Consider the following 22,158-nt stretch of genomic DNA (forward strand, 5'->3'; position numbering starts at 1 on the left):
GATGAATTTTTGTTGCTTCAGGAAATGAGCCTCCCGCCGCCTCCCCGCTCCCCATCCCACCGGCACCGCTCCAGCCCTGCCGCTCACCGGGACAGCAGCAGGATGCCCAGCATCCTTCTACCCTGCCCTGAAAAAATTGCTCCAACTCCTTTATTTTTTATTCCTGTTTTTTTCTCACACTTAAAAAGCAGAATTACAGCCAGGCCGTGTCCTCCTGGGATGAATCACCACAGCCGAGGAGTCAAAGAAGGGAAAACAACTGAATTCTCGCTGCATCTTTTTGGGGCTGAAGCCGCCCTCCTCCTCCTCCTCCTCCTCCTCTTCCTCCCTATCCCGGAGGCGGTTGTGCCGCTGGGTTTCTCCATGGGAGCATCCCTGAACAAATCAAGGCTCCTCTGCGAGCTGGGAGCCTGGGAAAAACCACGACTGAGGGAAAAGCAAACATCTCCAGCCCCAGGGCTGTGAATAAACACGGGAGTATTATTAGTAACCGAAGGGAGCTGAATCAGAGCTGCTGATTTATGCTCTTATTTCCTTTCAAGAAGTTACGCTTCAGAAAGTGGCTCGAACTTTTCTTACCCGTGGGAGAAGAGCGAGCAGCTGGGCGGGGAGGGGATGCAGCCCCGGACGTGATGCTGAATGGCATCGGCCTGGCTCGGGCATGGCCTCTCTTCTGCGGCACAGGTCCTCGTGTTCCCCGGGGATGTGGAGGGTGGTTTCCCCAGCACACGGGGCCTGGTGGTCCCAGGGATGGAGGTGATTGGTACCCAGGGATGGGGTGACGTGCCCTGGGAAGGAGGTGACTGGTACTCGGGGATGGTGGTTGGCACCCAGGGATGGAGGTGACTGGTACCCAGGGGTGGGGTGAGATGCTCCAGGAAGGAGGTGACTGGTAGCCAAAGATGGAGGTGACTGGTACCCAGGGATGGCGGTGGCTGGTACCAGCGGTGGAGACGACTGGGATTTGGGGACCGCGGTGCCTAGTGCCCAGGGATGGCAGTGACTGGTACCAGGGATGGCAGTGACCGGTACCAGGGATGGCAGTGACCGGTACCAGGGATGGATGCGGCTGGTACCCAGGGGTGGAGGTGACTGACGCCCAGTGATGGAGGTGACTGGTACCCAGGGATGGCAGTGCCTGGTCCCAGGGATGGAGGTGATTGGTACCCAGGGATGGGGTGACATGCCCCGGGAAGGAGGTGACTGATACCCAGGGATGGCAGTGGTTGGTACCAGGGATGGGGAGATGGATACCCAGGGATGGAGGTGACTGGTACCCAGGGATGCTGGTGGCTGATACCGTGGATGGGCTGGCTGGTACCCAGGGACAGAGTGACATGCCCAGGGATGTGGTGACTGGTACTCAGGATGGGGAGGATGAGTACCAGGGGTGGGAGCTACTGATGCCCAGGGATGGGGGTGATTGGTACCAAAGGATGCCAGGAGCTGGTACCCAGCAAAGCAAGATTTCCCCCGTCTGGTGGCTGCCGTCCCTCCGCCCGTGTGGTAGCTGTGGGACATATCGCTGAGCATCGTTTGTCCCGAGGCGAAGGTTGGATGGGTTTGCTTTGAAAACCCTACAAAATCCAATCAAACCTCCTGCTTAAAAACATCCCGAGAGCAGATAATGTGATTTTTTTTCCAAGTGATTTTCCTGCCAGATACCGAGTGATTGAGGAAATATGGGATTGGATGTAATGGCGTTATCCTATTTTAGATGATGGTGCCAGCCAGGGGCTTTTCCGGCTGCGCGAGCAAGTTTTACGTGTCGGGATGATGCTGTTTGCTGCAGAGGTGTTTGCTCATCGCGTTGGGATGGACTGAAGTGGGTCCGGTTTTGTTTCTGCGCCTTTTTTTGCCAGGGTTTTGGTAGAAATAAAGCCAAGGGTGCATTAAAATTGTTAAGCTTGGGTGTTCGCCATGCACTGCGGGCTGCCTGGGGCAGGGGACTGTCCCCATGGGCCAGTGGCTCCCACTATGTCCCAGCTCCCTCTAGTGGGATCTGCCCTGGGAAGAAGCATCCATGGAAAGAAAAGGGGCAGAAATCCCAGTTCCCCCCAGTTTCTAACAAATTGGGAATGGGGGTCTCAAGGAGGTGCCGAAATTCAGGCTGCTCCTAGCACAACCCTACTACAAGACCGTAGAGAACCCCCCACCACCACCCCAAGCAGTGCGGAGCATGGGGAGCCGGCGGCGGGGAAAAGCTGTAATGGGGGGGGAAAAACAGCTTGTATTTATTTATTCTTAAAATTTTGGCACATTTTGGAGGGGTGGGAATAATTTTGCTCGAAGCAGGGCTAGCTCCTCCTTCAGCAGCTGCGGGAAGGATGAGCTGGGAAGGCCCCGAGCGGCAAATCCCACTCCCCAAATGGTCCAAAACGCTCCAGATTTTTCCTAAAGCTTTATTTTTTTACCCCAAAGTGAGGTCTCAGGGTCAAAATCCCCGCTACCGCTCACCCAGTGTATGGCTGAGCCCTGGCACAACTCGTTACACCGCTGACCTCGGAGAAACGCTGTGTGTTGCAGGGCTGGGAAGGGAATTTTGGGGTGAAATGGAGTCTCCGGGGATACGGAGATCCTCCGTGCTATAGGATGTGATTTTAGCATCCCAGCCAGGTGGTGACAGCACGTGTGACACCCGCCCGCGCATCCCCGGCTTCAGCGACCCAGTTCCCACCAGCAGCGGGAGTTGGGGGGGTGAGGGGAAGCCCTCGAAGTGGCTGCAAGCAGCATCATTAAGTGCATCAATGTGTGCACGGTCTCAGCCTGGGCTCAAGGGCCAGAGGTTGCCGTGGTGGCCAGGATTCCTCATGGATAAAAATCCCTGCTCTCCCTTTCCCCTAACATGCTATTTTTTTCTTTAAAAAATGAAGTTTTTAGGACTTTCCTCCATCGTTGCCTCTTTGTTTGCAGGGGATGGAGGCAGGACACGATTTGCCGAGTCCTTTTTTTCATATTTTAAGATGTTTTAAAATCCCCGGGGATGCTCAAGCTCCTCCTGCATTGCTACACTCGGGCAGGGAAAAGCAAAATGATGGATTTGCACCCAGATTTCTTATTAAAAAATACAATAGAGCAGCCTAGGAGAGCTCCCGTCCTTCGGTGGGAGGCCAGGCGGGGTTGAGGGGTTGTATTTCCAAAGCTGGAGGGAAAAACTGGGGGGAAAACCCCCTCTCCGAGCCCCCCCTCCTGGATTTGGGGTGCTGCCAAATCACCCCCCCAATCCCCAGTGCCGGATCCGCTTTGGCTTTTCGGGAGCATCCTCGTGATTCTGGCACAAGCCTTTGAGGTGGGGGATGAACCCCTTGGCTCCATCCCAAGGGATCGGGATGCTTTTCCCAGGAGGGTTTGGGGTTTTTTTGGGGGGAGGAAACACCCAGGTTGCAAAAAAAAAAAAAAGGATTGTCCGAAAGGAAATCTAAAGGTGTTTACAAAGAGCCGCGCTGCTAAAAATAACCGGCTCATATTTTAGACGGCCCTAAAAATAGGCAGCGCTGTTGGAGTGGCCAAACACTCCCAGGAATTTCCTGTGGGCTGCGGGCCGCGCGCAGGGGGGTCCGGGCTTGGCGGCCGACGGGGACGGCCAGCATCGCTCCGGCTTTTTCTTTCCTGGGTGACAGCGAGATAACCTCCATCGGGCCCCTCGATGCACAGCGGGATCCAGCCTGGCTTCTTCCCCGGTCCGGGCAGCGATGGGTTTAACCCTTCTCCATCCATCCTTCCTCCCTGGTAACATCCGAAGAGGTTGGGTGGGTTTGAGAGGGGGTTTTAAACCCATCAGCAGAAAGCTCAACCTTAATAGTAGACAGCGGCGAATCTACTTGCGCAGTTCGATGAAGGGATTGGCTCGAGGGAGGTGTTTGGGGAGTGGGGATGTGGGAAGGACCCTCTGCAGATGGAGAGCTGGAGGGATCCCTCCGCTCGCCCCGGGGACAAGCGATCCCGTGGGAGGGCTGGAGGGTGTCGCTGCAGGCGGAGCAGTCGGGTCACCGGTCGCAGCGTCACGGCGTCGCGGTGTCACGGCGTCGCAGGCCAGCTGGGGCTGGGGTTGCAATTTAAATGAGGCAAGGATTGCAAGAGGAATGGGGTTGGGATTGCAACCCAGCTGGATCGGGGGATTGCAACCCAAATGAGCCCGGGTTTGCAGTGCGGATGGACCCAGGACTGCAAACCAAATGGGTCTGGGATTGCAACCCAGATGGATCGGGGATTGCAACCCAGATGGGCCCAGATTTGCAACCCAGATGGGTCTGGGATTGCAACAGAAATGCGTCTGGGATTGCAACAAAGACGGGTCTAGAATTGCAATGCGGATGGACCCAGGACTGCAACCCAGATGGGTCTGGGATTGCAACGCAGATGGACCCAGGATTGCAAACCGAGTGGGTCTGGGGTTGCAACCCAGATGGACCCAGGATTGCAGCCCAGGTGGACCCGGGATTGCAACCCACGTGGGCCCAAATTTGCAACCCAGATGGGTCTGGGATTGCAACAGAAATGGGTCTGGGGTTGCAACCAAGACGGGTCTAGAATTGCAATGCAGATGGGCCCGGGGTTGCAGCCCATGTGGGTCTGGGATTGCAACCCGAATGGGTCTGGGGTTGCAACCTCCACAGGCCCAGGACTGCAACAGAAATGGGTCTGGGATGACCGTGGTGCTGCAGAAGGAGTCGCAGGAGCCGCTGCCTTGCAAACAGCCTCATTACCCCTAATGCAATTAGCTGTACCGGGTGCAGTGCAGGCAGCCATCGTGCCCATGGCGGGTGCTGTGGGTCCCTCCTCCCTGATCCCAGTGAGGGGGTGTATTTAAGGCTGCTGCACCTCCCTTCTCATTATATGCACTGAGTTGGCCATTCTCTGCCATGGACCCTAGGGAGGGTGCCGGGGCTGGGGGGCCGGGATGGGTGCATGCATAGCACCCATCCCGGCCCCCCCAGCCCCGGCACCCTCCCCGGGATGGGGTGCTCATCATCCTCAGTACCAAGAGGAAATTTACTGGCTGCAATGGGAGGACACAGCCCTGCTGCACGCCGTTGCTGTGGAAACGGGGTGAGCGGCTAATTAGATTTAATTAACGAAGCAGGAGGGGAGTGTTACAAACAGATCCGGGCAGGGTGCATCACCCGGCAAGCAGGGATGTGGGTGCTTGAGGTGATGGGGGGGGGGGGAAAGCAGGCTTGCTTCGTGCCTCAGTTTCCCTGTCTGCAAGGTCGGGGAAAGGGAGACACGGTACCCAGCAACCCCCCCCATTGATGGGGATGGAGACCCCAAGGATGCTGAGCACCCCAACCCAGCATCATCTGTGCACACACACCCCGCCCTGCTCCCCAAAAATCACACGCCCCAAGAAAGCATCACCCCGTACAGCATCCTCCTTGGGCAAAGCCTCTCCAACAGCATCCCCCCAGCAGGATCCGGCCCTGCCTGCATCCGCGCGTGTGTCTCTGTGTGTGGGCACGGCTCTGCCTCCGTCTCCAGTTGCTCTCGCCTGCCCGTGCCTCGGTAGCACCCGGGGCCGGGGACCCGCGTGCTGCCAACGGACGCAAGCGCACACCCGCTACACGCATCCTGCAGCCGCTCTGCGGGAGGGCTTTTTTTAATATATATATATATATATATATACACACACACAAGAACCCTACCGATATAAATAGCTCCTCTATTTTATTTCCCTCTGCGCTGCATCCTAGTGCAGTGTTCCAGCTATTTTAAAGGGGGGACCTGGAGGGATATATATATATATATATATAATTTTTTTTATTCCTTGGGCCGCGTGGGACGGACCGACCCCCGGGACCCGCATGCTGCAGATGGTGAGGACTCTGGCGCAGTTCACCATCGCGCTGGAGGACATGCGAGACATCGGGGACGGCATCGATGCGGCCTTCGCCGCCTCCGGGCTTGGCGGGGCGGCCGAGGAGCTGCCGGAGAAGGGTTGCGGCAGTCGTGGTGGTACCGAGGTGATGCGAAAAGGGATGGGGGGTCCTGGGGATGGAGGAGGGGGTGTCTGGTGGGATTGGGGGGATGTGGGGGGGGGTGCACGGATGCATCATGTTTGGACACGTGTGCGCCCAGCAGAACCCGGCACCTGCGGGGTCTGGACCGCGATTGCCGTGGCAACAGCGCCTCCATCCTCATCCTCATCCCGCCGCCCCCGGGGTTCTCCGGATCGTGGAGAGGGGGGGATGCTCCCACCTGGAGAGGGTGATGGGGGGGGGGGGGGCTGGTGCCATCGCTGCCAACACCCCCCAATGCTGATTTACACCGCGGAAGCGTCGGCTGGTGGGGAAATGCCCCAATTCCCATCGCGGCGGGGGCTGATCCCGAGGGTGCTGAGCACCTCGGGGGAGGCAGGATGCGGCCAGGGTGCAGTGGGGGGGTCCCCAAGGAGAGCAGATGGAGACCAAAGCAACATCAGCCCTGCGGGGGAAGGGCTTTGCGAGGGTAAGGGATGCAGCGGGGCGCATCCTGCCCGCGCCTTGGTACCGCTTCACCCTGCCAGGATGGTGCGTTACCCCCGGCTCCTGCTCATCCCAGCAGGAATTTCCCCCCGCCGGGATAATACCGCTGCCTTAACGGTGGAAAAAGTCCCCTTGCCAACGGCTGGGCCTCATCCTGCAGCTCCCCACCGCCACAAAACCCCAGCCACCGGTGCGGCGTGTGGTGCTGAGCCTGTTCAGCTTGCCGATCCGGCCCTTGGCTTTGGTCCCAAGCTGGGACAGCTCGGGAAAATGCCAGGAGCATCATATTGAGGTGGGGAACTACAAGCTGTGAGAGGGTTGGGGAAACTGAGGCAGGGCAGGGAGGGTCAGGTGCTCTGCACCCCTAAAGCCCATCCTCCGGTGGGTGCCCTTCTAGCCCATAATTACAACAAATTAATCCGGTGGTGAGAGTGTTAATAAACTGCAGGCTGTAACAAAGAGGGAAGGTCTCAGCCGGCATCGCTGAGGACCCCAGCATCAATGTGTTGGGGGGGGGGGAGGGCAGATTTCCTGGGGGGGTTGACCCGTCACCGTAATATTTGGCTCTAGTTTCCTCCTTGCTTGGCTGAAAAGGCTGATAGCAGCTTGGTGGGTGAGTGGAGAAACTGAGGCACAGCTCTGTTCTCAAGCACCGAGCAGGATCTGGCCAGGATCCCTCTCCATTGCTCCCTGGGGACCACCAGGGAGATGGTGGCCTCTATCTGTGGTGAAGATGGTTGGGTTCAAGCTTCCTTCTGTGGTTGCAGAGCGGCTTTGTGGCACTCGTGTCCCTGCCGGGAGCAGCAGGGGGGACACAGCCCCGCATGGCCGGGGGACACAGGCTCATCCCACAAAGAGATGGGGGACATGGGGGTTTGGCGGCTTCAGCAACCCCCGTGGTGGCAGCAGGTCAGGGGAACCTGGTCTCAACATGCTGTGGTGGCCAGGTGGGACATCTCTGCAGCCAGGGCTGTTGCAGTGTCCAAGCACCCAGGACCTTTGGAGGGTCCTTGACCAACGGGGCTTTGGGGTTTCTGTGCACCTACAGCATTCGGGGTGTCCCTGCACCCAGAGCCTTTGGGGTATCTCCATTAATGGGACGCTTTGAGGGTCTGTGCCCAGGTTCATTGGAGCATCCCCACGCCCGGGGCCTTTGGGGCATCTCTATACCCATGGCCTTGGGGGTGTCCAAGCCTCCAGGGACTTTGGGGTGTCTCACACCCACAGTTTGAGGTGTCTCTGCACCCAAGGCTGTTGAGGTATCCAAGAACCCAGGGCCTTTGGGGTGTCCCTGCACCCAAAGCTTGAGGTGTCTCTGCACCCAGGACCTTTGGACGGTCTCCATGAACAGGACCACTGCAGTGTCTCCATATCCAGAACCTTGGAGCATCTCCTTTCCTAGGACCAGCGGAGGGTCTCTGCACCCAAAACATTTGGGGTGTCTCACACCCAGGGCTTTTGGAGCATCTCCACAACCAAAACTTTTGGGGTCTCTCGCATCCAGGGTCTCTGGAGAGTCTACGCATGCAAAACTTTTGGGATATCTGTGCACCCAGGGCACTTGGAGCACCTCCACACGCAAAACTTTTGGGGTATCTCTGAACCCAGGGCCCTTGGAGCATTTCTACACCCAAAACTTTGGGGGTATCTCACAGCCAGGGTCTCTGGAGCATCTCTTTACCCAAAACCTTTGGGGTGTCTCACATCCAGAGTCTCTGGAGTGTATCCACACACAAAACTTTTGGGGTATCTCTGCCCCGAGGGTCTCGGGAGCATCGCTGCACCCAGAACTTTTCGGATATCACTGCACCCAGGGCCCTTGGAGCATCTCGCACCCAAAACTTTTGGGGTGTCTCTGCACCCAGGGTCTCTAGAGCATCTCTGCACCCAAAACTTTTGGGGTGTCTCACACCCTGGGCTCTGGAGCATCTTGCCCCCAGGCTGAGCTGCAGGGGCATCCCCCCAGGTGCTGCGTGCGAGAGGGGTCTCCGAGCCCCATCTGCTTCCCAAGACTGGCAGACCGTCCCACACCACCGCCTCCCCATGCCCCCCACCACCCCATTAATCCCCCTCCTGCGGGACCACAGCCCAGCGCTGGGGTGCCTGGGGTGCCGGGCGGGAGGCAAATTCCTACGGGACCGCTCCAAGTGGAGCCGCCGGAGAGACGCAGGGCGCCGGGACCGACCCATGTAGGGCTGTGAGAGCCAGGGCGGGCTCCTGACGCGGCCGTGGAGGAAACCAGGCGTCTCTGTGCGCTCGGTGTCATGTACTTCCTAATCCTCCCGGATTCCTCCATCGGGGTGGAGAGGGAGCGGAGGGGAGCTGGACGCCAGCCGGGCTCCTCCGGCGTTCAGCCTCCCCGCCGAGCCCCCGCATCGGCACTGACACCCGCCACGTAGCTCCCCTCCGTCGTGTCACCCCAAAACTCATCTTGTCTTTCTTTCCACCCGGGCAGGACATGAGGAAACACGTCATCATGACGCTGCTGGACACGGAGCAGTCCTACGTGGAGTCCTTGCGCACCTTGATGCAGGTAACGCAGCACGGCCGGGGACGTGGCACCCCAAACCACGTCATGGCGTGACCGTCTCTTGCTTGTCACCATCCCCGGGACCCCAAGTCGGACCCCCAGCCATGGGTGTTCTGCCAGCACTGGGTAGGGGAATGGACTGGGGACGGGTGGCAGTGGGGATGCTGGGGACAGCAGGACCAGAGGTGGGAGCAGCGTAGCAATAGTGTCAGGAACGGGGTGTGGGGGTCACCTCTGTCCCCCAAATCAAGCCCGTAACATTCCCGGTGGGTTGTCACCTGGCGGGTATTGTGTCCCCAAGCCCCTTCCTGTGCTTGCCCCCCAAAAGCTCTTCCTCATGTTGCACCCCATCTCCTGGGCTGTTGCTGATGGCCATCCCATGATGGGGGACCTCTTACACCCCCCGTTCCCTTGTCCCCCCATTTTCTGCTCAGCGTCATACCTGCAGCCATGAGCCAAGGGTTTTTCTCAGTCCTCTTTTTACTGAGCTGGTTCCAACGCCCTTGGAGCAGCCTGGCCGGAGGGTCCACCCCCCGTTTCAGATGTTAATGAAGGTGTTTCAGAAGGTTAATGGTGGTCAACGCCCTGGAGACTAGGTCACGCTGGTGTAGGTGTGGGTTGTCCAACCACATCACTGCAGGTGGAAACACCAAAAAATCAAAGCTCTGCTCTGCTCGGTACAAAGGGGTGCCTGTAGGACATCTGCTGGGCATGTCCACAAGGGCATGGGGCACCCATCATTCCAACACCCAGCTTTCCCCATAAATCCCCTGCAAGGATGCCCCCATGGTGGACCCAGATGTGCTCTGCCAGATGTTGCTGCAGGAGGGAAGGACCCTTCAAGGCTGCTCCTAGTGCAGATGTTGGCTCGAAGGGGCAAGAGGACCCTGGCTCTGGGGCTTATTTTGGGGGAAGCTGTACAGGGTTTGGGGTTGGGTGGTGTCCCTGCTGGTCTTGGCATGGACAAAGGCTGTCCCATGGGCTGTGTCCTCCTCTGAGGTGGGACAGGAGGCTGGTTGGAGAGAGGACAGCCATGCTGATGCTCACCAGTTCCCCACTGGAGGGACTGGTTGGACACGGCTGGGAGCCACAGGGCATTAATACCTGAGCTCTTGCCCATGGAACACGTCCTGGCATGGTGCAACCAGGGGGACCTGGCTTTCTGGGGGGGATCACAGGGCTCCAGATGCCCCCAGCGCCCTGTCTTAGCTGGGACAAGGTGCTTGGATCCGTGATGTGGTGGCATGTAGCATGGTGGCTACCAGGGACAGGGACCACCTTGGAGCATCATCTTCCAGCCAAGCCAGATGGTGCATGGGCAAGCCCTGCCTGTGCTCCTGATGTGCCAAGGCAGGGCTTGTCTCCATGCTCTTCTTCCCCATCTGGTCCTCGCTCCCCCAATTTCCTAGCGGGTGGGATGCATGGCACAGCCCAGCCCAGCTCCCGCTGGGGGTGTTGGCCACAGTAGGGCAGGTGAGGCAGGTTATGAGCCTCAGGAAGGATTTGGCCCTTCTAACTTGCCAAATCCCACCGTCAGCCTGAGGAACGAGATACCCACCGTCAGCCTGAGGAGCCTCATCCTTGCGGGATGACTCCTCCCTCGCCAGCTTGGATGGGGATGTCCAAAGCAGCTTCGAGGGGGGTCCTGTCCTCACCGCTCAGCTCCGTGGTCCTCCCAACATCCTGAAAGACACCAGCACCCCATACTGGTTGGGCTGAGGAGGAGGCAAGGCTTGAGAAGACCTTCCTCATCCTCCATCCCTTGCAAATCCAGCTCTCCCATTCCCAGGGGCACTGCTCCCCTCCGCAGCTCTGCCCCATGGGGGGAGGAAAGGGGTTTCATCGCAGAGCTGCCCACCCAGCCTTGCAGAGGACCTGCTCTTGTCCCACTTTTCCTACTGACCCTGAGCATCGCTCGTTGGCCGTTGCACAAGAGATGCTGATGGCAAGGTGGTCCAGGGCTTGACCCGGTGCCTTCACCCCGCTCATTCCAGTCTCTCCTGGTCCCAAACACCCTAAATCCCACCAGGAACCCACCAGCTTTTGGATCTTGGGGTCAAGGTGCTGTGATTCCCCAGCTGGGTCAGGCTCTATAGCAGATGGAGGTGACTAAGGCTCATGACAGCAAAGGTTTGGAGCCCCTCAAGGCCGTGGCTGGGGGACAGAGGATGCTGTGCTTTGGGGGTTCCTCGTGCAGACCTGCCCTGCTCCCCACTCTGCCGTGGGGATGCACTGGGTGGGGTGGGATGCGGGGGGCTGGGGTGCAAAACCTGCTGGGACCCAACACTGTCTGATCCCTCTGATGGGCCCCACAACCCAACGTTCACTGGGGGAACCCCCTGCTGCAGGATGCCACCGATCCCTGTATTTACAGGGGTTGAAAAATTCATATTGAAGGGGTGGGAAAAGAAATCTGTGGGGACCCCGATGCCTTTGCTTCCCCGCAGGGTTACATGAAGCCGCTGAAGCAGCCGGAGAACTCGCTGTTGTGTGACCCATCGCTGGTGGATGAGATCTTCGACCAGATCCCCGAGCTGCTGGAGCACCACGAGCAGTTCCTGGAGCAGATCCACGACTGTGTGCAGAACTGGCACGAGAAGCAGAAAGTGGGCGACCTCCTCGTGCAGTCGGTAGGTCCTCGCGGGGTGGATTTCCCCCAGGGAACCCAGGCGTGCCCGCTCTCAGGCATGGCCCCAGCAGAAGTTTTGGAGCAGGAGGCAGGGGAGTGATAAAGGACGGGCCAAACACGCCTGAGATGGAGAACAGGAGACGATCTCCAGGCCTGCCGTCTGCTTAGCGTAACGGTGGGGTGTTGCGGCGACCAGCTAGGTCTGCAGCTCGGCGTTTCTGCTTCAGGAGCAGAAATGTCAGGGCTGAAAAATCGAGGGGGCGGGCGGCGGGCGAGCCCTCCCCGCGCCAGCCCAGAGCCAGGATTAACCCTTGGGGCAGCTTCTTCCAAGCTTGCCCGGGAGGTCCATGCTGGACCTATCCCCCTTTTCCCCCCTCTTTTCCCCTCCCAGTTCTCCAAGGACGTGCTGGTGAACATCTACTCTGCCTACATCGATAACTTCCTCAACGCCAAGGATGCCGTCAGGATCGCCAAGGAGGCCCGGCCGGCATTCATGAAGTTCCTGGAGGTGGGTCCTGATTCCTCTCCCCATAGATGCTGGCCAAGGTCCAGAGCCACCTGCAAGGCTGCTGGTGGGGCGGGATGGGGGTTAATGGGAGTAAACTGGTAATCTATGGTCAGACTGGGATTTTTCCCCCCACCTTCTTCTTGATTTTATTGCAAAGAGGCCAGGTTGGGATGAACTGGAGTCGCTCCGGATGGTGTAAAAAGGAGTCACCCTGACCCCAAACGGGTGTTGCTCCAGGTCCTGGGCTGGTGGCACGCCGGGTCCCTGCTGTGTCCCACCTAACGGGCCCACCCCTGTCCCCCACCGGTGTTTTGCAGCAAAGCATGCGGGAGAACAAGGAGAAGCAGGCTCTGTCTGACCTGATGATCAAGCCGGTGCAGAGGATCCCACGATATGAGCTGCTGGTGAAGGTGGGTGCGGGCAGCTGGGTGCAGGCAGGAGGGCATCTGTGCCGTGCCAGGAGCGGGTGAGACCATGGCTGCTCCTCACCTCCATGTAACGAGAGCTTTTAAGGGTCTCATGTCTCTCCTAGCCCCTTTTCCCATCCCTTGACCCGAAGGTGGTGTCCCCGGGCATGCACGTGGCTCTGCCTTCCTGGGGATGGTCACACTGAGGACTGTCACCCTGCGGTCTCCCCCAGCATGTCCCTACGGGTGTGCAGTCCCCTTGCCCTCTGCCTTTCTGCTGAGAGGCTGGATGTTGCAGCACCATTTTGGGACCAGTCGCACTGCCACCCCCTCTGTGCCTCAGTTTCCCCATGCCAGGGTCACTCTCCCTGGTGCTGAGGCTGGTGGGGATGCGCTTTCACAGAATCACAGAATGGTTGGGGATGGAAGGGACCTTTACAGGTCACCTAGTCCAACCCCCCTGCCCTGGGCAGGGACATCTTCCACTAGATCAGGTTGCTCAGAGCCCCGTCCAACCTGGCCTTGAACACTTTCAGTGATTAATTTCGGGCATCCGTGCAAGGTAATGATGTGCTCTCAGGAGCTGGTGGCCTCTTTAGAGGTGGCAAAGACCAGGCTGGTGGTGGCCAAAGCTCAAGGCTTCATTTCTTTGCAAAATCTTTCCTGCATGGGGCTGGTTTCCATCCCCAGCAGCCAGAGCAGCGCGGTAGGGGCTTCTGCTTGGGGGTGTCATGGCATCACCGATGCCCAGGCTTTGCCTGTGGTGACATCCCGGCTGTGTCCCCGTGGTAGGACCTGCTGAAGCACACGCCAGAGGACCACCCCGACCACCCTTTCCTCATCGACGCCCAGCGCAACATCAAGCAAGTGGCCGAGAGGATCAACAAGGGCATGAAGAGCGCGGAGGAGGTGGAGAGGAACGCCCGAATCGTGCAGGAGATCGAGTCCCACATTGAAGGGATGGAGGACGTACGTACGGGGGCCTTACACGGGGTCAGTCTTTCCTTCTCCCCAAAATGCAACCATTTCTGCTTTTTCTGGGTCACCCCAGACTGGGCCACTTGTTTTCTCCTCCACGTCCTGCTTTCCCCATCATCACTTGGCCTTGGTGGGCTCCTGGGAGTTTGGGAAGGGGCTGGGGTGCCAGTTCTGAGCCAAGGGGGCCACAGGGGCAGGGACGAAGCCCATAAGGGTCCCCCCCTGGGGCTCCCCGCTCATGAGCCTCCTTGTCCCCACAGCTCCAGGCCCCGCTCCGCAGGTTCCTGCGCCAGGAGATGGTGGTGGAAGTGGTAAGAGCGGGGTGGTCCCTTGTCGCCATCAGGGCCATGGGACCGCACACCAGATGGGGCAGTGGGAGGCTGTGATTGCGGGTCATGGGATGCTTGTGTGCCCATGGGAGGCTACAGATGGATGGATGAATGGATGGATGGATGGAAGCTGCATCAGGGAAAGTTCAGATTGGACATTAGGAAAAGGTTCTTCACTGAGAGGATGGTTGGTCACTGGAACAGGGTCCCCAAGGAAGTGGTCACAGCACCAAGCCTGTCAGAGTTCAAGGAGTGTCTGGACAATGCTCTTAGTCATATGGTTTAGTGTTAGGTAGTCCTGCGAGGAGCAGGGAGTTGGACTCGATGATCCTTATGGGTCCTTTCCAACTCGAGGTATTCTATGATTCTATAAGGATGGATGGAAGGATGGACGGAAGGACGGAAGGATGGATGGATGGATGGATGGATAGATAGATGGATGGAAAGAACAGACAGATGGAAGGTGGATGGAAGTTTGGACAGATGGATGGATGGGTGGACTGAAAGATGGATGGATGGATGGATGGATGGAAAGGACAGATGGAAGGTGGATGGAAGGATGGAAGGCTGGAAGAATGGATGGATGGATGGATGGATGGATGGATGGACAGATGGATCGATGACAGATGGATGGGGACAACTTAAAATTCCCCAAGTGTGTGGGGGAAGATAAGATGGATTTGGGAGCAGGCAGGAGGCAGGGAGAGCCCACAGCAGCCCCGGGCCAGGGGTGGATAGGGGGGCTGGAGATGGAGACCACGGGGGTCCTGGTGAGCCCATGCCTGGTGTTCCCATGGCCCTGGTGCTTCCCCATGAGTGGGACTCTGTGGCTTTGCCTGCATGGCTGTTGCACCCATGTCCCCTTTCACCATCACGAGGACACGGCCGGTCCCCATGCAGATAGTGGTGTGGGACCCATCCCACCCCGCAGCCTCCCTGTGCCAAGGCAGCGTGTGGGGAAACTGAGGCAGGGACCGCTCCCAGCGCTGGCAGCAGGCAGGGCCGGATGTTAACCCCTTGGTGTCTCCCACCACTCCGCAGAAGGCGGTGGGTGGGAAGAAGGACCGCTCCTTCTTCCTCTTCACGGACCTGCTGGTGTGCACGACATTGAAGCGCAAGTCAGGCTCCCTCCGCCGCAGCTCCATGAGCCTGTGAGTACCACCTGGGGGGCACCCATCACGATTAACCCACAGCATTAGGGCTGTCCCCACTGGCTGGGCTGTCTTTAGGGTGCTGGGGACGTGGGTGCAGCTCAGCCATCCCCCCCCCCAACCTCGCAGGTACACGGCGGCCAGCGTGATCGACACTGCCAGCAAGTACAAACTGCTCTGGAAGCTGCCGCTGGAGGACGTGGACATCGTCAAAGGTCTGTCACTGCCTGCTGGAGTGTCCCATCCCACCCCAAAACCCATCGCTCACCCTTGGCTGGGGGGGAGAAGGTTCCCCTGCGCGGCGCAGGGGAGGAAGGGGTTAAGGCCATGCTTGTGTCCCCACACAGGTGCCTCGCAAGCCACCAACCGGGAGAGCATCCAGAAAAGCATCTGCCGCCTGGATGAAGACCTCAGCACTTTGGGGCAAGTTAGCAAGCTGTCGGAGACCCTCAGCTTCCCCCACCAGGTATGGGGATGGTGGCCCTGGTGCTGTCCCCTGGCTGGACACATTGCCCGTGGGACCACCTGGGATGTCCTCAGCGCGAGGAAAAACCTGTGGAAGAGCTGGTGGCCTTTGAGTGTCCTCAAAGGACCCAGATGCCACCAGCCCTAAAGCCACAAGGGGGGTTGGGGCAGCTTCTGAAGGATGCTTGGGGATGCACAGGGTTAGCGTCACATTGTGGCCTTGGTACTGTCCCCCGGCCAGACACCTTCCCCAGGGGACTGACTGGGATGTCCTTGGTGGGAAGGAGAGCCTGTGGAAGGGCTGGTGGCCATGAGTGTCCTCTAAGGGCCCAGATGCCACCAGCCCCAAAGCAACAATGGCGTTGGGGCAACCTCTGAGGGATGCTAGGGGATGGACGGGGGCATCATCAGGCATGTGGCTGGTGGTGGCCCATCCCTGAGACCTGAAACGTTGTCCCCGTCCCCAGAGCCTGGATGACGTGATCAAGGACCTGATGGCCGCCATCCACCGGGAACTGGCGGAGAAGCAATCCCTGTCCTTCAGCATGGCCTTCCCCCCCAACAAGGTGGAGCTCAGCACCACCAAAGCTGACGGCACTGAGTCCTTCATCTTTGAGTTCCCCAACCCTGATGCCCGGCTCAGCTTTGAGCAAGCCTTCGAGGATGCCAAGAAGAAGCTGGGTAACACCAGGGACCGGGGAGGTGGACACAGTGGTGGGCTTGGCATCACGCTTCCGCTTTGGTAGACCCCTTTTCTCCATCACTTCTTCATCCTCCAATTTGATTTTCCCAGCTTCCAGCAAAAACTGCTTGGACCCAGAGTTCCTCAAGGCCATCCCCATCATGAAGACGCGGAGTGGGATGCAGGTACTTGGTGGCTGGGTGCAAGCATCTCACGGGAGCTGTGGTCCTCTCCATCCTGGTGGGCTTGCCGCCAGATGCCGAGAGCTCCTGCATCATTCCTGAACGACCCAACTCATCCCATCTTTTGCTCCTTTGCAGTTTTCTTGTGCTTCTCCCAGCCACGGCAGCCCGGAAAGCTCCCACGAAGTTTGGGTTTGCAACAGCGATGGTTACGTGGGGCAGGTTTGTTTGCTCAGCATCCGTAAGGAGCCCACGGTGGAGGCGTGCATCGCCGTCTGCTCCGCCAGGATCCTCTGCATCGCCTCCGTGCCCGGTCTCAAGCGGGCATATAGGTAGGACATTCCCACCGGCACCGCGGAGCCGGCAGGCACAGGGCGATGCTGGAGCTGCTTCTTTCCCCCTTCCCCTCGTCGCGGCAGGGAGCGTGCCGAGCCGGTGGGCAGCCCCTCCTCGGAGCCGATGCCGGCGCAGCCGGAGGATGCGGGGCCGCAGCCGTGCCTGCACATCTCCATCTCGGGTTCGTCGCTGGAGCTCTCGGAGCCAGTCGATGGCAGCAACAGGGAGCTGGTGCCCTTCGATAGCGATGACACGGATGACGAGTCCTCGCCCAGTCCTTCAGGGACGCTGCAGAGCCAAGCCAGCCACTCCACCATCTCCTCCAGCTTCGGCAGTGAGTCCCTGCTTAGCAAAAAACCACTTCTTTGCCCCAAAATCATAGAATCACAGAAGGGTTTGGGTTGGAAGGGACCTTTAAAGGTCATCTAGTCCAACCCCCCTGCCATGAGCAGGGACATCAACTAGATCAGGTTGCTCAGAGCCCCGTCCAACCTGACCTTTAATGCTTCCAGGGATGGGGCACCTACCACCTCTCTGGGCAGTGTTTCACCACCCTCATTGTAAAAAAATTCTTTTTTATATGTAGTCTGAATCTGCCTTCTTTTAGTTTGAAACCATTACCCCTTGGCCTATTGCTACAGGCCCTACGAAAATGTCGGGCAGCTCCATTGTTTTGGCCACTCTGCCTTGCGTTCCTCAAGGTGGTAGGGAGGGAATTCCACAGCTGGAGGCTTTTGAACCAAGGAAATCCTGGGAAAAGAGATGCTGGGGGGCATCAGCCCAGCCCCGTGGTGCTGGGATGGGGCTGGTGGCTTTGGGTAAAACCTGGTGGGTTTGGGGCTCAGCATCCCTACATCCCCTTCGCATTGCAAGGGGACGCATGGTCTCTTCCCCATCACTTTGGTGGGTGTTGGGTGGTCCTGGTCTGACCCATTCTTTCCTTCTCCTCCTCCTCCTCTGCAGATGAAGAGATCCCAAGCTGCAAGGAGGCAACGGTGGAGACAACGAGCTCGGAGGAAGAGCAAGAACCCGGCTTCATGCCCATCACCGGCACCTACAGCCAAAACCGGCACGGCGAGAGCCCCACAGACGGACGAGCCCTGCGCCGCTCCAGCCGCGGCTCCTTCACCCGGGGCAGCCTTGAGGACCTCCTCAACCTTGACCCTGAAGCCCATCAGAGCTCCATGTGGTTGGGCACCGAGGATGGCTGGTACGTCCCCAGGATGGGGAGACACACACGTGGGGTGGACCCCGATCCCGGGTGAGCCTCAAGCTTTGCTCTTCTCCCACAGCATCCATGTGTACCAGTCCTCGGACAACATCCGTAACAGGAAGAACAGCATGAAGATGCAACATGCCGCTGCCGTCATGTGCATCTTGTAAGCGGGGAAGAAGATTTTCAGCTCTGGGATGTCCACAGTGAGGTGGTTTGGGGTGGCTGAGTGGGGCTTTGTGACTGGTTGTCCAAGAGTTTTTCTCCTCGCAGGTACCTGGATAACCAGGTTTTCGTGTCGTTGGCCAACGGGGAGCTCGTTGTGTACCAGCGGGAGGCAGGTGAGGCCAGATCGGGGCCATCAAAGGGCGCTGGGGGGGTTAAACGCAGCCCCAAAGTGGCGGCTGTTGGGTGGGTGCTTGGGCAGCCCCACAGGGAGGGATGCTCGGGGTGCTGGTGGCTTCCCTGCCTCCGCAGGAAGGGAAGGGACATCCCTCAAGTGATGCTGAAGACCCCAAAATCAGAGCCAGGCGGAGGCGTGCATCTTCCTCCTGGTCCCTGCCTGCTGCTGGCATCCCCTGGGGACATGAGCTCATGTCACCTTTAATGGGGGACCTGGAAATGGGCACCTCCAGCCACCGCATCCCATTGACCGGGTCAAGATGGAGTTTTTTGGGGATGCTTTAACTACCTACCCCACTCCCACCACCCTCACAGGCCGCTTCTGGGACCCCCAAAACTCCAAGTCCCTGTCCCTGGGCTCACCAGGGAGCCCCATCACCAAGATGGTGGCGGTGGCGGGGAAGCTCTGGTGCGGCTGCCAAAACCGGGTCATCGTCCTCAACACCACCACGTTGGCGCAAGAGGTACCGCAGGCGACGGCGGGAGGTTAGGGGGACGGTGATGGGCAGCAGTGGCATCATCACTGTGGCTCTGTCACCCTCAGCACACGCTCCAGGTGGGACAGGACAGCGGGCGCAGCGTCACCTGCATGGTGAGCGCGGGGACCGGCGTGTGGGTCGCGCTGCAGAGCAGCGCCCAGGTCCGGCTTTACCACGCCACCAGCTACGAGCAGTTGGCCGAAGCGGATATCACCCCCCCGGTACACAAGATGCTCGCTGGTAAGTCCCACCAGTGGCAGGTCTCCAGTGGGTGCCCATCGCTGTCTCCAGTGGGTACCTGTGCTCATCGTCTAAATGCGATGCCCCGCAGCATCCAGTGCTGGGAAATTTATTATTTCCTGCATCCCGACCACCTTCGGGGAAGGAGACCCGACTTGTCACGCTCATGGGGTTTGTCCTCGGTGTCACGCAGCTGCGTAATCCCACGGGGAAATAGGGCAGCCCCTGGGCAGAGGGATAATCCCGTGCCAAAGCAGGGCATCCTCTGGGCATCAGCATAATCCTACAGGGTAATAGGGAATCTCCTGGGTGGCTTCATAATCCCCCGGGGAAATGGGGCAGCCCCCGGGCAGCTGCGTAATCCCGCATGGAAATAGGGAAACCCCTGGGTGTCTGCATAATCCCACGGGGTAATGGGGAATCCCCTGGATGGCTTCATAATTCCATGTGGGAATAGAGCAGCCCCCGGGTAACTGCGTAATCCCACAAGAAAATCAGGCAGCCCAATCTGGCAGCACCCAAGGGTGCCTTATACCAGCCAGGGGGGTTGTGGGGTCCCTTCCCCGCATCCCACGTCCCCCAGATACCCCTGGGAATGGAGACCGGTGGCATCGGCGGGGTTCACAGCCCCGTGCCAGGCAGGGAGGGATGCTGACGGCTGGGATGCTCGACAGGCTCGGATGCCATTATCCGGCAGCACAAGGCCGCCTGCCTGCGGATCACGGCTCTCCTGGTGTGCAAGGACTTGCTGTGGATCGGGACCAGCGCCGGCGTGGTGCTGACCCTCGCCGTCTCGGCCAAGGCGGCCCCCGCGTTGGTGGGGCTCTCCCAGGGTCACACTGGCCACGTCCGCTTCCTCACCGCCATCGAGCTGCCTGATGGCTTCGACGTCCTCTTCCCATTGCCGAGGGAGACGGGTAGGTGGGATGATTGGGGGGGGCCCAATCCTGCCCCGCTCCGGGGGGAGTGGATGTTTTTTATGGGGCCGGGAATGCTGTCCAGCTGGCGGATAACTGGGAGTAGCCTTGAAATGTGGTCATCAGAGTCCCTCCTCCATCCTGGCCTTGTTAAAATCCAGGGGAAAAAAATGGGGGGGTGGGGGGTGGAATTGGGTGCTAAACGGCCACCCCAGGGCTTGGGGGATTGCTCGAGTGACCCCAAATTTCCCTGGGAGACCCTAATTCCCGTGGGGAAAAGCCACCGGAAAGCCACGTGCTGAGGCTCACCCAGCCCAGCACTGAGGTCAGGGTAGGATGGGGAGAAGGTGGCGATGCACGGGGCGGGGAGGAGGTGGTAATTTGGGTGGGAGGGGCTAATAGTGGTGGGAGGAGCTAATTCAGGGTTGGTGGGGCTACTTGGGGATGGGAGGAGTTTTTTGGGGGGCCAAGATGTTGTACCTGGGAAAGTGGTGGTGATGTTCGGAGGGTGCTGGTGGGAGGATGCTGGGATGGTGCTGGTGGGATGATGCTGGTGGGCTGATGTTGGGATGGTGGTGGGAGGATGCTGGTGGAACGATGATGGTGGGATGGTGCTGGTGGGATGCTGGTAGGATGATGCTGGCAGGATGATACTGGTGGGATGGTGCTGGTGGGATGCTGCTGGTGGGATGCTGGTGGGATGATGCTGGTGGGATGATGCTGGCTGGATGGTGCTGGCTGGATGGTGCTGGTGGGATGATACTTGTGGGATGATGTTGGTGGGATGCTGCTGCTGGAATGCTGCTGCTGGGATGATGCTGGGATGATGCTGGTGGGATGCTGGTGGGATGATGCCGGTAGGATGATGCCGGTAGGATGGTGCTGGTGGGATGGTGCTGGTAGGCTGGTGCTGGTGGGATGCTGCTGGGATGATGCTCATAGGATGATGCTGGTAGGATGATGCTGGTAGGATGATGCTGGTAGGATGATGCTGGTAGGATGATGCTGGTAGGATGATGCTGGTGGGATGGTGCCGGTGGGATGGTGCTGGTGGGAGGATGCTGGGATGGTGCTGGTGGGAGGATGCTGGGATGACACTGGTGGGACGCTGGTGGGATGATGGGGAACAGGGGAGCTGCGGGGTGCCACCTGACAGCACGTTGGGGTTCTGCGCTTGGCAGGGGCCGAGAAGCCGAGCGAGGCAGAGAAACGAGACCCATCGCGCCCCCGCGCCCCCGCCCTCGCCCTCTCCAAACCCAAGATGCTGGTGATCAGCGGAGGGGACGGCTACGAGGATTTCCGCCTGACCAGCAGCAGCGAGACAGTGGGCCGGGACGACAGCACCAACCACCTCCTCCTCTGGAGAGCGTGAATGGCCGCGGACCCCCCCGGGGCCATCCCGGCGAGGAAGGGGGGTGCTGGCCCCCCTACATGCAGAGGGGGGGGGTCCCGACCCCCCTCCCCGCCACCCCCCGCCCCAGCGCCTCTCATCTCCAACCCGGCTGCTCTCTGTGTGCTCGGGGTTGGGGGGGATGAGCTCCGGTCCCCCCACCGTCCCCCCGGCCACCGCACCGGACTGGGTGGGGGGGGACACACACCGCTTTTCGGGGCGTGGAGAAGATGGGGAGGGGGGGGGGACGCGTTCGCTTGGGAAGGCGCTAACGAAGGAGGAAGGCGTTTAACGAGCATCCCTGGGGACGGCCGGAGGATGCCGTACAGCCAGGAACCTGCCTTGCTCTCCGGTTTTGTGTGTGCCTGCTTTGGGGCGCAGGGGGGGGTCGCAGCGCTGTCACCCCCCCTTCCTTCCCCCGGGATCCCCCGGTCACGCCGCGGGACCACCCCAGGGACAATACACCCGCGGTGTCCCCCTCGCCCCGGGCCTCCTGCTAACCCGCTCGCTCCATCGCCAGCACCCAGATAGCTCTGTTTGTTTGTTCGTTTGTTTTAAATATATATATATTATATATATAAACATCCTTATTTATTTGGGGGGAGGTTTGGGGGGGTCAGGCGCATCGTCACGTCGCTGCCAGTCCCTCTGCTCCAGAGTCGTGGGATTAAAACCTTCCCGGTTCGTCTCCCCGAGGCAGAGCTGGACTCCACTGACGGAGCTGGACCCCGCAGGGATGCTGGGGGGGGGGGGAGCCGATGGAGGGGAGGAGGGGAAAATTGGGGGATCCCCCCAATCTCTGTGATTCCCATGGGGAGTGGGATGAAGCCGCCGCCGCCGTTGGAAACATCTTCTGGAT

At 59.4% G+C, this 22,158-nt stretch overlaps 1 protein-coding gene across 1 annotated transcript in view; it reads left to right on the forward strand.

The window, feature by feature from the left end:
* ARHGEF17 (Rho guanine nucleotide exchange factor 17) overlaps positions 1-22,046 on the forward strand; it is a 35,720-nt gene extending 13,674 nt beyond the window's left edge. The window contains exons 2-21 of the mRNA XM_072850939.1: positions 8,917-8,994; positions 11,439-11,621; positions 12,012-12,128; positions 12,446-12,538; positions 13,328-13,504; positions 13,774-13,824; positions 14,884-14,993; positions 15,123-15,208; positions 15,341-15,459; positions 15,926-16,139; positions 16,252-16,325; positions 16,461-16,654; positions 16,742-16,992; positions 17,622-17,868; positions 17,951-18,037; positions 18,145-18,212; positions 18,589-18,737; positions 18,818-18,992; positions 19,667-19,909; positions 21,091-22,046. Of these exons, the coding sequence (XP_072707040.1) occupies positions 8,917-8,994; positions 11,439-11,621; positions 12,012-12,128; positions 12,446-12,538; positions 13,328-13,504; positions 13,774-13,824; positions 14,884-14,993; positions 15,123-15,208; positions 15,341-15,459; positions 15,926-16,139; positions 16,252-16,325; positions 16,461-16,654; positions 16,742-16,992; positions 17,622-17,868; positions 17,951-18,037; positions 18,145-18,212; positions 18,589-18,737; positions 18,818-18,992; positions 19,667-19,909; positions 21,091-21,281 (2,907 nt within the window). The 3' untranslated portion in view covers positions 21,282-22,046. The remainder of the gene's footprint in view (positions 1-8,916; positions 8,995-11,438; positions 11,622-12,011; positions 12,129-12,445; positions 12,539-13,327; positions 13,505-13,773; positions 13,825-14,883; positions 14,994-15,122; positions 15,209-15,340; positions 15,460-15,925; positions 16,140-16,251; positions 16,326-16,460; positions 16,655-16,741; positions 16,993-17,621; positions 17,869-17,950; positions 18,038-18,144; positions 18,213-18,588; positions 18,738-18,817; positions 18,993-19,666; positions 19,910-21,090) is intronic.
* The last annotated feature ends 112 nt before the right edge of the window (positions 22,047-22,158 follow it).

The sequence above is a fragment of the Ciconia boyciana genome, chromosome 1 (genome assembly GCF_034638445.1).
Source record: "Ciconia boyciana chromosome 1, ASM3463844v1, whole genome shotgun sequence".
NCBI classification, from domain to species: domain Eukaryota; kingdom Metazoa; phylum Chordata; class Aves; order Ciconiiformes; family Ciconiidae; genus Ciconia; species Ciconia boyciana.